General features: G+C 34.8%; 2 protein-coding genes across 2 annotated transcripts in view; both read left to right on the top strand.

The window, feature by feature from the left end:
• LOC306849507 (RIMS-binding protein 2-like) overlaps positions 1-190 on the top strand; it is a gene marked incomplete at its 3' end in the record, with an annotated part of 50,783 nt that extends 50,593 nt beyond the window's left edge. Inside the window, exon 25 of the mRNA XM_079384592.1 lies at positions 164-190. Within this exon, the coding sequence (XP_079240718.1) occupies positions 164-190 (27 nt within the window). The remainder of the gene's footprint in view (positions 1-163) is intronic.
• Positions 191-4,798: 4,608 nt separating this feature from the next.
• LOC306849067 (adhesion G-protein coupled receptor D1-like) overlaps positions 4,799-14,940 on the top strand; it is a 54,583-nt gene continuing 44,441 nt past the window's right edge. The window contains exons 1-7 of the mRNA XM_079383928.1: positions 4,799-5,086; positions 5,171-5,207; positions 6,334-6,450; positions 7,178-7,273; positions 9,457-9,579; positions 10,317-10,493; positions 12,812-13,069. Of these exons, the coding sequence (XP_079240054.1) occupies positions 5,036-5,086; positions 5,171-5,207; positions 6,334-6,450; positions 7,178-7,273; positions 9,457-9,579; positions 10,317-10,493; positions 12,812-13,069 (859 nt within the window). The 5' untranslated portion in view covers positions 4,799-5,035. The remainder of the gene's footprint in view (positions 5,087-5,170; positions 5,208-6,333; positions 6,451-7,177; positions 7,274-9,456; positions 9,580-10,316; positions 10,494-12,811; positions 13,070-14,940) is intronic.

The raw sequence follows: 14,940 nt of genomic DNA, 5'->3' as shown, positions 1-14,940 counted from the left end.
GAAAATATAATTGCTGATGGATGTTCTGCTCAATCATCAGGACCCGTCAAGGTTTTTCTGTACTGAAAGTTTTGTGATTCTTTTCTCATATTCATTGTGCAGACAATTGAGATGCATTACATCATGGCATTGTTTTTTTTTCCTCACTTGCTTGGCAAAACAGAAGAAGAGTGTTCATTTCACTCCGTAACGGCTCAGTATCTGTCACGTAAGTGAGCAACAGAGGATACCACAAATAACGCTGTCCTCGTCTAATGCACACGACGTGGGTCCTTATTACTGTTGCTCCTGGTATGCACAAAACACACACATGTCACATTCACACCAACCATATACATGAAAGATCCATTAAAATTGGTCGCAGACTCACAAAAACATTATGTCGATGCTTAAGGTTTGATTTGCTCAAATTACCATTTCAGAATTTACATGAACTAAAAGACTAATTGCATTTTTATTTGAATAAATATTGTATTAATATTTAAATGTTTCATTAATATTTTATTATTTACTAATATTTATATTTTTGTTTATATTTATAATTTATATAACATATTAATATATAATTTATAATTTTTAATGTTTGTAATTTAAACAAAATTTTATTAAAGCTCTAAATTGATTACAAATATTTTTGTTAAAACTATATTTTTAAGAAGATTTTTATTAAATAAAATAAAATTTTAATTCATTGCAGTTTAAAACTAACAGTATGCCCACAAATTCCATACAGATTCATGCACTGACCAAGTTACTCATCAAAATTCTTATGACCTCATGGAATTCACATTTTTGTGCATCAGTTAACAGTTCTATAATTACGGCTGCTCAGAGAGCTGTGATTGGTCCACTGCTGTCAATGCATTAGACAGGCACAGCTGGTATCTTCAGTTGTTTCTCTGGGTGTTGTCCATTATAATGTCCGTCTTTCATTGACTCCTACTGTAAGTCATAAGAAGTTATAAGGCCATTGTTGCACGGTCAGAATTGGACCCCTGACCCCCTTTCCCCCACCCCTTCTCTTCTCTAATGTGTGCAGTTTAGTAGATTCCTAGTGTACGCCCTGGGACAAACCCTCTCCTCTCCTGTAGCTGTGCACCCTATCATACCACACTGAGCACGAATTCACACAAAACATTTTTGAAATGGATATTGGACATTGGCAAGGTCAGCCAGATCATAAAAGTGTGTGTATGATTAGGGTGGACTCTTTCCATTAACTCTAGGAATGATCAAACATGTCCAGCAAGCATAAGTATCATTACCTATATCTATCTAAAGAGTAGATTTTAGTTATATACTCTTTCCTAAACTTGATTGAATTGAATTTTAAGTTTATGCATTCTTGCAGCCACTTTTGTAAATGAAGCTTTTTTAAAGCAGGTTTGATTTGGCTCCAACACCCTTGGTGAAGTTACCATGCTGAAAGGTGATAGATTACTTCAAAAGACTGGTAAATTAAATACTTATCTTCTCTTTTCATTACCATTATAGAGTATGTTGCTGTTAGCATAAATATTCATTTAAATTTTGTGTTATGCAACTATAAAACTGATATTAAGGACAAATTGTGGCATGTGAAATATGTTTTTGCTGTTAAAGGAATAGTTCACTCAAAATGGAAATTTGCTGATAATGTACTCACCCTTTGGCCATCCAAGATGTAGATGATTCTGTTTTTCATCAGAACAGATCTGGTTAAATTTAGCATTTGCATCACTTGCTCAGTGAATGGGTGCTGTCAGAATGAGAGTCCAAATATTGCTTTCTCCAGTGAAAATGTTATTTAGTCAGATTGTGATGTTTGTATCAGCTGTTTGGATTCTCATTCTGATGGCACCCATTCACTCCATTGGTGAGCAAGTGATGTAATGCTAAATATCTTTTTTTTTCTTTTTTTCAAGAAGCAAACTCATCTTCATCTTGGATGGCCTGAGGGTGAGTACATTTTCAGCAAATGCTCATTTCTGTTTGAGCTTTACCTTTAAGGAGTTCCTAATTAGTTGATTGACACTAAAAATGAGATTACTGTCATGTCACTGTGTATAAATAATACATTTCTTATGATATTTTGTTGCACTTGCAGTCTGAACAGGTTTATTAATGTTTTAATGAGAGTTTAGCTAGAATCTTAACTTGAAGCGCACTCGATTTTCCGGGTTTCACCACATATCATTCATAGATTGCTGTTTAGAATGCCGCCCCTTACTTTCTGGGTGTATTATTCATGATGCACTATTGATTGATAATTGACTGTATGGTGGCCCTGCTGGGACAGAAAGGACTGTGAGAGGCGATGGAGTGTCTGTTGTACAGTAATGACATTGTTTTAAAAGGCAAAGAAACACCTTCTTTTCTTTTTAAACATCCGGCCCTGAACTGTCCTGTCCCTTGCGGGTCTTCCATTAGGTTCCCGTGGAAAAAGCGGGCCCTCCCAGAAGAAGTGCCACCCCCACAGTGCGCCCACACATCCTGGGGTCCGGCTCTGCAGCCCAGGGGCCCGATAGTCCCATCCGGCGCCCCCGAGCTGACTCTAAGAAAACAGGACTGCTCTCCAAAGGAAAGAATCTATTGAAAAGGCTTGGTGCTGTCAAATAGTTTCACATAACTCTCTTCACAGCAGCCGGGTTAAGGAGGTTGGAATTGCGAAGAATTTACCTTAGAAGGTGGGAAAAAGAACATTTCTCCCATCTTCTGTTTCTGTAATCACATGGATTGACCATGGAAATGAAAAAGGGAAATGGTGGAAACTAGGGCTTTCATGACCACAACTTCAGCTTTATGCCTTTGAAACTGTAATAAGTTCTGTTTGCCCATGTTTGATTCTCAAAAGCACAGAAATGCTCACTAATGTGAGTTACTAAGATAAGTCTTGTTATAAATATACAATAGAAGGGATGTTCTTGGATAATAAAATAAATACAAATTCAAAAAGAATAATTATAATAAATTGAGTATCTCTTAAATGTAAGAAAATGCAAAGTTTTAATTTAACAAATATACTATTATTATTATTATTAAGTTATATTTTTGGCACATTTTTCATCTAGACCTGCTGTTCTCAGAGAATAACCTAATAACCTAGCACAAAGTTTTAGGAGTTTAGCACAAATATGAAATGTAAGTATAATCTAGACACGGTTTATATTTCTACAAATACCATGAGGGAAAACAGTGTGTTCTGCCACATTTGACTGGATTGTTTTTTTGTTTTTTTTGTAAGCACTGACAGGTCATGAAACTCCTAGTGGAAGTGAGCCTCCTCATATTTGCCTTATTCAATGCACAATGGTTTGTGTTGTGTCCAGTCAGTTGGGTGGGATTTGTCTGTGTCGTGTTGAGTCATGTCAATGCTTTCCTTCTCATGAAAAAAACAGTGTATTTCGAATCTGTGTGACCAAGTGTTGTGTTGTTGGTGTCAAAAGTAGGGAAGGAGGGATTCTGACTTTAAACAAAAGGAACAAATGGTTCATAAATCCATTCACGTGTAAATTGTGCAGCTGAATGCAACAGTTTGCATAAGAATGTTTTTATTTACTATTCACACAGAAGTTTTGTATGTTTTTGCAAAGAAGGCCCTTGATTTCCACTTATTTAGCACAACTTATTCACAGTTTTACATAAATCAGTTTGGTTATTGACTCACTGATGCCTCTTCCAGCATTCAGATCATTCGAATAACATGATGCACATATTCCGTACTTGATAAGGAGGAAGGAAAGGAGCAATTGTGAATGTATGGCCAAGGAAAACCTTCCCGTCTCCGTGATCCATTTCATCCTGTACTGTATTTCTTCTCCATACATTGTTCATTTTATTTGTTTGACATTTCACCCCTTCATTTTGTCCTGAACCAAGATACTGTAAGTAGGTTTGCAAGTATGGACTGAGACTGCCAAAAAACAGGAATGTATGAGAAACATTCTGTGTATCTTGTACAATTTTCAGCCAAAATTCCAGCCGTTTTAATTCATCAGAATAACTTTTTTTTTTTTTGCCGAATCATTTAATCATAAGATGTTACAGAGCATCGCTTCTACATGAGTTTGAGTGACTGCTGCTCTTTTTGTACTTTTTGCCCATTTGTACATTCTTTTTAAATGTTTATACTTGCTTTTCAGACTGCCTTTTTTGTACATTAAACTTTATAATCTGACAGTGCAAGCTTTCCTCATGGTGTCTTCAAACCACAATGTTTTAAAGTCTGCAATTGTGTGCTAGCTTTATGAAAAAGAATATAAGCCTATATTGATGGTTATCAAATATTGTGTGCATGTGCAGTTTTATATCAAAATAAATTTGATATTTTATACACACCGTTGTATGTGTTTATTTGATTAACTCGAGTCAAGTTTGTGCAGTTTTACAGGTGAGTGAATGAGCTATTTGGTGTTATAGGGTTGATAAAATATTATCACATACTTCCAAAAGATGGCGCCCAAAGTCCAATTGCCTGCCGATGCAGTGATGTAGTTGTTCTTTAATATCACCTAGCACATTGTAAAGTTGTAAAATCAAAGGTCTCTCTCTCAAACACACTCAAAAACAATACAGTAATCATTTATTTCTGTTCCGTAATGCACAAACTTTTTTTTGCAGAATAACTAACCACATTTTCATGTACTCTATTTGTTTTTAGCTTTGCAGCTCCACCTTATCGGGGTTTTTTCAGCTTTCAGGAAAACAACTTCGTGTCCCATAGAACAGTGCAGTAACATTTACCACCCAAAGGGCTCAACCCACTGATGAGAGCGCGCGCGCGTGTCTTCATCTTCATCAGAGCTCGAGCGCAGCGCGCGACACTCACTGACTCTAAAACGATGGATTATAACTGATTTTAGCTGCTAACTACAAGTGATCTTTATACCTGCTGGTCATTTTGAACATCATATTCTGACGCACTATTTTTTTTTCCCTTACACATATACCCTAACAATATCTTTACATTGATATAAGTGCAATGATTTTGTTTGTTTACCATTAACGGCGCAATATAGGTTTTAAACTCGTAACTTTTTAAACTCCTTTGAAAACAATGGACTTAATATACTGTAAAGTACTACTTATGACTCTCCTGACTGTTCAGGTAAGATAATTGTTTAATGTACAGAAGAAATATTTGTTTTTAATGCAAAGTCGCTTGATAAGTTGAATGTTTTATTTCTTTCAGGTTCGTAGTGACATTATATCACCGTCTAAACATCCAGGTAATCAGATCAAATTACCAAATGCATTTTTTACTTCAAAACTCGAAGACATGTTTCAGAAAAACGTAATTTCGTTGTTTTATTTAGACAATAAAATTGTATACACTAATAAAACCGTAAGAAATTCATCTACTATTAAACAGGATGACTTTTTTTTCCCTCAGTTGTGTTGAATGTAAAAGGTTCATTTAATTTAGCACAACATTTTCGTTATGTACTTGGTAGGCTATAATAAATATAAATTATTGTTTGTAGGCCTACTGGCGATTTAAAGACACGATTGAAACTGAATTTTAAATGTCGTTTTAAATATGTTCCGTTATTTTTAATAATATCGACGGATCGACATTTAACACTAAAATTTCCTTTAGCTATCTATAAATAGAAACCAACGTCCTCATCCGCAATAATACTTTCAAAATTAGCTCTAAATCTTATCTAGTTTAATAAAATTATAAAGAAAATTGATTCAGCACTGAGATCATCTTTTGGCAGTTGTGAAATGTTATGACACATGTTATGAAACTCAGAAAATGAGGTAGTGCATATAGAAAATGAATTACGATAGAAACTATATATATATAGAGAGAGAGAGAGATAAAGTGTGTAGCTTTTCTGAAAATAATTAAACTGCAGAGCAAGAAGATGGAACTTATCATTTTGTCTCTTTTGATGTTAATGGAATTTTGAATTTTATTATATAGGAATATGTAGATTATTTACAATTAAATAGCTGGCTTTGAATATGGATAGAAAATTCCAGATTTGGTTGATTCTCAAAAGGCAGGTGTAGTGATTAGTCTTAAGAGATTTTACCTTACAGTCCAGGTTAAGCACTATTAATAGCCTCTTGTGGATGTTTGGTTCTCTATACACAGAATATTGCAGCCAAATTAAATATTTAATCCAAATTTATCAGCAGAGACGAGTCTGAACCAATGACAACCAACATGCAATAAAACTGTCTCAAGATAATGTCCGTGAATCCCTCTGTCAACATTAATAAGAATAAACAGAAAACAGTAAAGCTCAAAAATATTTAAATGATTTTGGATTGACTACAAACTGTCACTGTAATGTTTTTGCATGTGTGTGTATACTGTATGGATGCGTGTGTTTTGATCAGGCCTGCAGGTGCTGGCCACAGCTTCACACTACTGGCCTCTAGATTCAGTGGAAGGGATCCACGGCCTCTCAGACCAGATTGGGAACAGAACAGGTCATGTTAATGGGACTAATATAAGTATGTCACACCTGCTTTGTCTGTCTTTCTTTTTCTTTCTGTCACCACAGCTGTTTAACATTCCTCCATGGTCACGTCTTAGTTGCAGAAATCTCTGTGGCTTTGCAGCTGTCTTCAGTTCTTAAAACGAAATGATTTCCTCATTTGATTAGAAACGTTGAGGACTTACATGATTACCTCAATTGTGATGAAGACAAACGACTATGACATTTAAGGGTCTCAAAAGTATGCACAGTTTTTTCTCAGATTCTCAGATTTTTAGCTGTCCAAACTCACCAACATACATCACTATAGTCAGATAGCTCTGCAATGCCCTCAACAGATCTTCTGAAAATTTGTGCATGTTAGACAAACAACCACACGTCATTCCATAGCTGGAGTATATTCCCAGTATAAGTACAGTATGGTAGTTGTTCTGTGCCGGCTAATTCAGAACAAATGGAGGGCTGAGAGGAATTCTCTGGGCCTCTTAGACTTGTGTCAACACAATGTATCACATGTGCAGATCTAGAAGATATCTTAAAATCTGACTGCTGCTTTGAATGTTACACTGAGACACTAGTCATCTTATTCACCATGTCTGCCTGAGTGTCTCACAATGTCCCTTTTTTCTGTTTCATGTTTCTGTGCTCATTTGTACATGTGTCTGTTGCTGAATCACCTGTTTTTTTGTTTTGTTTTTGATTTTCTCACTTTCTTTGTTGTTTCCACGTTCTCTCCATCACAGCTGTCAGAATCCACAACCACACTGTCCTGACTACCCATAATTCTTCCTCTGTGTATACCAATGACTCTGCCTACACTAACATTTCCGCCACTGTAGGTGAGGCTCTTACACATGTTCACTTACTAGTTCAAAGCTATGGGTCTTGGGGAATAGTGTTAGGGCCTATACATTCATGAAAACCTTGTATATCAGCAGGACATCATTAGGAGAGGGTAAACTGAAAAACTCTGATATAATCATTTACATTAGGCTAATTGAAGCATGCATTGTTTAGTGCTGTTTAATCTGGTATTCTTCACTGAATTCAAACCTTTCGTAAGCTTTACGACTGATTTTATTGGATCCAGTGTGTTTGTGAAACTGCGTTTGAAAACCTTGTCCCATTTTGGAAATCTGCTGTATGTGGTGTGATTTGTTATGTCAGTCCATTTAAAACAAATGTCCCAGCCAAAATTGTACAGCCGCTTGTATCTAATTGATAAAGCAGCATTGCAAGAGTGCTGATATTTAGTATAACAGTGTTCCACTGTTTGAATCCTTTCACTTGTCTTTGTTTGCTACATGAATTCTGATTTTAAAAAATAGTCAAAACTGACAGTTTATATGGTCAATTATGTAAATGTATATTGCTGACCATAAGTGTATATTACTTAATGTAAGCGTATATTACTTATATCTATATACTGTAGGTGTATGGTCAATTTTTTAAACGTGTATGCATTTATCTAATCAAAAACATAGTTAAAACAGTAATATTTTTACAATTAAAATAACTGTTTTCTGTTTTAATATATTTTAAAATGTAATTAATTCCTGTGATGGCAAAGCTGAATTTTCAGCAGCCGTTACTGCAGTCTTCAGCGTCACATGATCCTTTAGAAATCGTTCTAATATGCTGATTTTGTGCTCAAAAACATTTCTTATTTTTTATAATGTTGAAAATAGTTGTGCTGCTTAATATTTCTGTGTAAAACGTGATACTTTTATGTTTTTTGTTTCTGTTTTTTTGGATGAAAATTCAAAAGCACTTTGTAACACTGTTTTTACTATTCATTTTTAGCAATTTAATGCATCCTTGCTGAATAAAAATATAAATTTTTACATTTTCTTTCACAAAAGAAAAAAAATCCTATACTGACCCCAAACTTTTGAATAATAGTGTAGTATGTCTGAGATTGCAACAGCTAACAAGCTATTCAAAATTTAAAATTTTTAAAAAAGTAATACATAATAATAATAATAATAATAAAAAAAAAACTGAGCTGTTTAAAAAATAAACAATAATAAAAATAACGTTCATTTCAAACAGTCCACCAACTGTTACTGAAGTATTCAAGTAAAAACTTCCAGTGCAACTTATACAGTATTTATTATAATTCTGATCGCAGATAAAGACAGCATTAATTTCAGCATGGTTTGCTTACAGTATGTGATTTTGTAATTCAGATCTCTTTTGTGTACATTATTTTTCCTGTAGGAAACCTTTTATTAATATTTCAGTTGCCTCAAAAACTCATTCAAAAAAGCCACATTTAAGGTACTTCTGCGCAATATTTCACAAAGGCATGCCGATACCCTGGATCTCACTGCATAGATGGATGTTCGGTCCTCTGTACCTCTTTATCTCTCTGCCCTCTGCCCTCACAGTACTATTGCCCTCACTAACTGTTGTTCACTCACTCCATTCCTCAGTCTGTCTCCTCTCTGTCTTCTGCCATCCACTGTGTCTTCACTGAGCACTCTTTTCCATGATCATCTCTTCTCTCAACTCATCCATTCATGAGGTGCGATGGTGCTGCGGCTCCCACTGTGATCCACAGATCCTGGCTTTTTCGGGCTAATAAAGGAGGATTTATTGAACAAAGTCACTGCATTCAAAGAACAACTTACCATTGACAAAAAAATAGACAATCGTGAATCATCTGCAGTTCAGTTGTTCAGATGGGGGCTTTTTAATTCCTCAGATCCTCATAATTCAGGAGATCTGCTCTTGTTTTAGAGTACTCGTATTTATACTATATGGGTGAAAAGTTAGGATTTCCTCATCAAGTCTCTAGTCAATACATCACATGAACAAATGACTTTGTTGAACATAAAAAGCTGTCTTTCCAGTTAGACTATCAATCATTATTCATCTAAAATGTTCAGGTTTCAATCTGTTAGATAAAAAAGGAAAGACTGATGAAGTAGGTTTGTGCATGAGATGATTATGAACTGTAATGCCTTCTGAAATTCATTTCAAGTGTTATAATCTCGTTGGTTGCTCTCTCATCATGTAGACATTGTAGAAGGAATGGTGAATAAGGGTATCTATCTGAACGGTGATAGTGGGGCCACTTTCCTTCACTTTGGCAACTATAAAGACTCCTGCATAAGTGATCCTGCTCTGTGTGGACCTGCCGGTGAGTTTTTATTGTCCTTCTGCACTCTTTTCTATTGTTATAGAAGTGCATGAACATCTTTATATGGTCATAGATGTATGACAGTTGAGTAATGTGTTGCTCAGGTTATACATGACGTAATAAAGGCTAATGGTTCAAAATTAAGTTTATATTTCTCAAGAGCAAATATATCAGCTTACATCAAGCGCTTTGTGCGTGAAAGCTGATATCATCTGTTATTCATCTGCTCACATCAGCGCACATTCCTTTGCTCTCAAAAACAGAATATGTTGTATTTATATTTATTTTCCAAGGCTTGACCAAAGTAAGCCTTGCAATATTGTTTGTGACGAAGCGGCCTGGATCTAATAAAGAAGCTTTTGTTTAAAGTTAGATATCAGAACGTATTGGAAAAAGAGCTTGGTTTTTGGTAGCATCCAGAGGATTATGAAAATCAGACTTAAAAGCTTAAATTTATTGATACATCACTCTTTGTTATTCATTTATTATTTTAAAATGTACTAATTTACATCAAATTATAATATATTTGTAATGTTAAATATTAATATTAAAACATTGTTAAAATAAAGGGAAATATAATTATTTTGAATGAATAAATGCAATTATTTGAGCATCAAATCACAGCCTAAATACTGTAAAGTACTGTATGCTGTATTATGTAGTAGTATTTTTCTCAAATTTTCTCTATGTCATTGTGCTCATCACTAAAGCTTTATTTAACTCTTACTCCTGGACAGGGATAACTTTCTCCTTCTTCTGGAAAAATAAGGATGTAGATTCTCGTTTTGCGATTGCATCCGGAGGTAAAATCATCTCAAGCGGTTTCTCTGTCTACTCCAACCCTTATGGCGGATACGTGGAGTTCTACACGAGAGGAGATTCCAAGACATGGAAAGCACATATTAAACTTCCAGGTAGTTATTATTTGAGTGTATGGGGGGGATTTTAGTTCAGGATGTGGAAAGTGCTTAAATGTTTTGGGGAACCATAGTATTTTGCCTTATCTTTAAAGCCAAATATATTTCCCATGATCTCGAAGTTTTGCTCACATGGCCTCATTTTGAAATACATTCTGGTTTGGAATTACATTTGCAGTCTAAACGTAAATATTTTGAATATGTAGTTTTGTGCAGAATTATATTGATTACATCCAGATGTCCAAAAGTACTCGAGTCGATAGGCTGCAGAATAAACTTTCTCTGTTGGACTTGACAGAGTGATATAAATTTGTGTGAAAAGAAATGGAAGTGTGAGTGAAAAAGTAGCTCAAGTCAAATCATTCAGCTCCCCCAGAAAATAATAATTTCTTTCATCTAAAATTTTCCAGTCATTTGGGTATTTGTGTCATTTCCAGAATACATCTTTAGTATCTGAACGTGATTGTACACTACAGTTTAAAAGTTTGAGGTCAATAATATATATTTTTTTAATACATCTGTGAAGAAATTAAATGCATTAAATTGTTTAAAAAATGACAGCAAAGACATTTATAATTAGGGATGTAACGATTACCGGTTTGACGATAAATCATGATAAAATTCCCCACGGTTAGTATTACCGTTTCATATTTTAATTATCATTAAAACCGTATTCGATTACCACGATTTGAACAACTCACGATAAATAAATACTGTCCGGCATAAAGCAGAGTGTTAACAGTGTCACGAGCGCACAGCAGCAGAGTTTCATTCTGAGAGAAAACGGCGGAAAAGATGGGAGGTTTTAAAAGAGTGCTGAGGGAATTATACAAATGAATATATCAGTGAATTAATTATATGAATGTACCTCTGAAGGATCTGACTGTCTTCAGAAACGATTCGATGGCATTTTGATTCATCTTAGCTCCATATAAGACCTAAAGGAAGTGTTCTTAAACACAATACTGCTTTGTTCGCGGACTTCAAGGGAATCAGCTGTAATTCAGCTTTTCCGTATAAAGCGCCACCTGCTGTCAGAGACTGGATTTACAGACACTTATTTACATTCAGCCTGTGTGCAGATTCTGTCTGGCCAAAAAACTGACCAAATTTGCATGCCCTGCTGTAAATTTTAACCGGTTGATGAAAAACAAGCTTATGTGGATTCTACACATTTAAACAATTCAGTTTACCTTTATATGAAACTTTTTCAAAGCTTTATTTGAACATTTACATTATTTATTTGAACATGCTATTAAACTGGTGTCAGTCAAGTTGTCATTTAAAATCCAGACCTCATTGGTAATGTTATTGTTTTAGTGATTATGCAAACAAAAAGTCATTTTATTTGCTGTTTGTTGATTTTTAAGTATAAAATTTGGTGAAGTGATTTATGTATCGGTACTTTTTGAACATCTCCAGCACATTTTAACAATACCGTGATAATACTGATAACCGTGATAATTTTGGTCACTATAATCGTGATGAGAAATTTTCATACCGTTACATCCCTATTTATAATGTTATTAACGTTTCTATTTTGAATAATTGCTGTTTTTTAACTTTCTGCTCATCAGAGAATCCTGAAAATATGTATCAGAATTTCCACAAAAATATTGGTGCACCCCAACTGTTTTCAACAATAATAATAATAAGAAATATTTCTTGAGCACCAAGTCACTTTAGAATGATTTCTGAAGGATCATGTGACACTGAAGACTGGAGTAATGGCTGTTGGAAATGCAGCTTTGCAATCACAGGAATACATTTTAGAATGTATTCAAATATAAAACAGTTATTTTAAATTGTAATAGTATTTCACAGTATTACTGTTTTTACTGTATTTTGATCAAATAAATGCAGCCTCTAGGATAGAGTCAGAAAATGAACAAGATCCCCAAGGATCGTCTCTAAGACTAAAAATGGGTATTAGCAAAGCATAAACCAATTCTTTGAAAAGAGAGACATTAAAACATTACGTATTGAGTGGGATGATGTGATGAGACATGCTCCATGTGCTATTTTATCCCTGGACAGATGAAATGAGCCATTGACAGTTCAGCTCAGAGTTTCTGTATACCATGTCTTATTGGCTTCATTATAAGCTGATGAAATCCATTCCACATGCTGTCCTCAGCTCTTAGTTTCTGTTCATTTTAAACTTGTGTTTTATGGACCCAGACACTATGAGTATATCTGGAAATAATATTACTATTATCTTTATTTCCAAACAGTCAAAACATGAAATCTGTGTATGCTTGTTTGAAATTTAATTTGCTGGCTTTCTCTCTCCTGGCATCTCTGTCTTTATCTAGGGCCCTACTGGACACATGTGCTCTTTACATGGACCCAAACGGAGGGGTTAAAGGTCTACATTAATGGGACATTCAGTGTCGGAGACCCCACAGGAAATGTTTCTCTTAACTACGGCGATCCCTATGCCGACTTGGTCATTGGCACAGTAAACACTGGGAATTACAACCACTATGCCACAGGGGCCTTCGATGAGTTTGTGATTTGGGAGAGGGCCTTGTCCCCTCAGGATATCTGGATGTACTACAAAGCAGCCATTGGTAAGTTATTATGGAGCTCATTGTGATTTAAATCTGCTGTCATTATCATTTTATTTATCTATCAGTTTATTTTCTCTGTGGCAGCCTTCACTTGTCCCAACCATGTGCTTCTCTGCAGTTGTCAGCCATTGCCGTTGTTGTCAGGGCTTCCCAAATTAGCTGCACTTGATCTTTGGTGTCTCTGGCTTGTTCCAACTTGCCTTTTAGCAGATGGTAGCACCCCATGCTTTTCAATATATTAAATATTCCTGGTTAATTCTGTCTGTCTTTATTCATTTGAAGTACAATAGCAATGCACACAAAACTGGTTTTTGAAGTAAAAATCTTTAAAATAAAATAAATGCCACTTGAGTTTATATTTTGGGATCTAATAACATTTTCGAGTGTTGCTTAGGTCTGCTAATATTATGTGTTCAAAAGTTTGGGGTCAGTAAGATTTTTTTTAATCAGCAAGGATGCATTAAATTAATCAAAAATAACAGTGAACATACATTACTTATTATGTTACAAAATATTTTTATTTCAGATGTATGCTTTCCATTCATTAAAGAATCTTTAAAAAAATCTATTTACATCATGTTTTCCAGAAAATTAGGCAGCACAACTGTTTTCAATACTGATAAAAATAAGACATGTTTTGTAAGCTCCAAATCAGCAATATTATAATGATTTCTGAAGGATAATGTAACAGACTGAAGTAATGCATTGCCATTATGGGATTAAATTACATTTTAAAATATGTTCAAATAGAAAGCTTTTTTTATTGTAATAATATTCCCCAATATTACTGTTTTACTGTATTTTTGATCAAATAAATGCAAATGCAAGTAAAGTCTTGGTCAACATAAGAAACTTTCAAAAACACTTTCAATCCCAATTCCAAACTTTTGAATGGTAAATCATCTAGATTAATACAAAGAGAAAAGTGTACTTTGAAGTGCCGTTGGTGGAGATCATGGCTAAAAGCTGGATTTCAGAATGTTCTTTTGACTGTATGGATAAAAAACATCTGCGATGCTGCCGCTTTGCTTTTTTGCCATTATTGGAGTTATTGCCCTGCATCCAGGTTATTATAGAAAGGAAGAACCATTTGAAGACAATTTCCTTCAGAGACCCTGGTCCACATTCCACCAGTCCTCAAACAAACCACATTGAAACGCACTGTTGAAATACCATTATATGTTTGTATGTGTCCTCGAAGGCAGTTTTGTTGGCTTTGGTCGTAACTGTGCATATCTTCACCTTATAAGTATGTGGCGGCGGGACGAGTTTTATATCAGGGTTTTGTTTTCTTTTAAACTGCAAGTGTTTGAAGCCTCATTTGGGCAGCTGGTTAAAGTTTCTTGCAGGCAAGATGTTCAGTGTGGCAAAGACAAATTTAAGCACCAATAAGGCTACAAATGGTTTCCATCTTCATCAGTATCAGAGAGCAGACCAATGAGGTCTTTAACACCTGGAGAAAACTATCCGTTAGCATTCCCATTCATCTCAATGCCATTTGGCAAATGCCTACCATAATGGTGTAGTTCTAGAATCTGCCAGCCAGGGCTAACGGGGCCATGCTAATTAGGCAAACTTTGACCTTTTAGACCAGACAGCACAAAAAGCTTGAAGTCATGCCTTTCCATTACCATATGAAAAAGATTATATTTTCTTCAAAAACTAATAAAAGAAAATTACATTAAGTACAATAGTGGACTGATCATCTGGAAGGTTAATCCTGGTGGGATGCATTTTCAATACAATGCATTTTCTAAAATTCAATACCCTGTCTCCAATACCTTAATTTTAAAATATATTTATATCTCAACAATTTTGTTTCTCAAGTAAATTATTTAAACTTTTATGGTGCAGCTTTACAATTTAGTTCC

Source organism: Barbus barbus, assembly GCF_936440315.1.
Source record: "Barbus barbus genome assembly, chromosome: 29".
NCBI classification, from domain to species: Eukaryota; Metazoa; Chordata; class Actinopteri; order Cypriniformes; family Cyprinidae; genus Barbus; species Barbus barbus.
The sequence above is the reverse complement of the archived record's forward strand: the minus strand, read 5'-3'. Positions and strand labels throughout refer to the sequence as shown.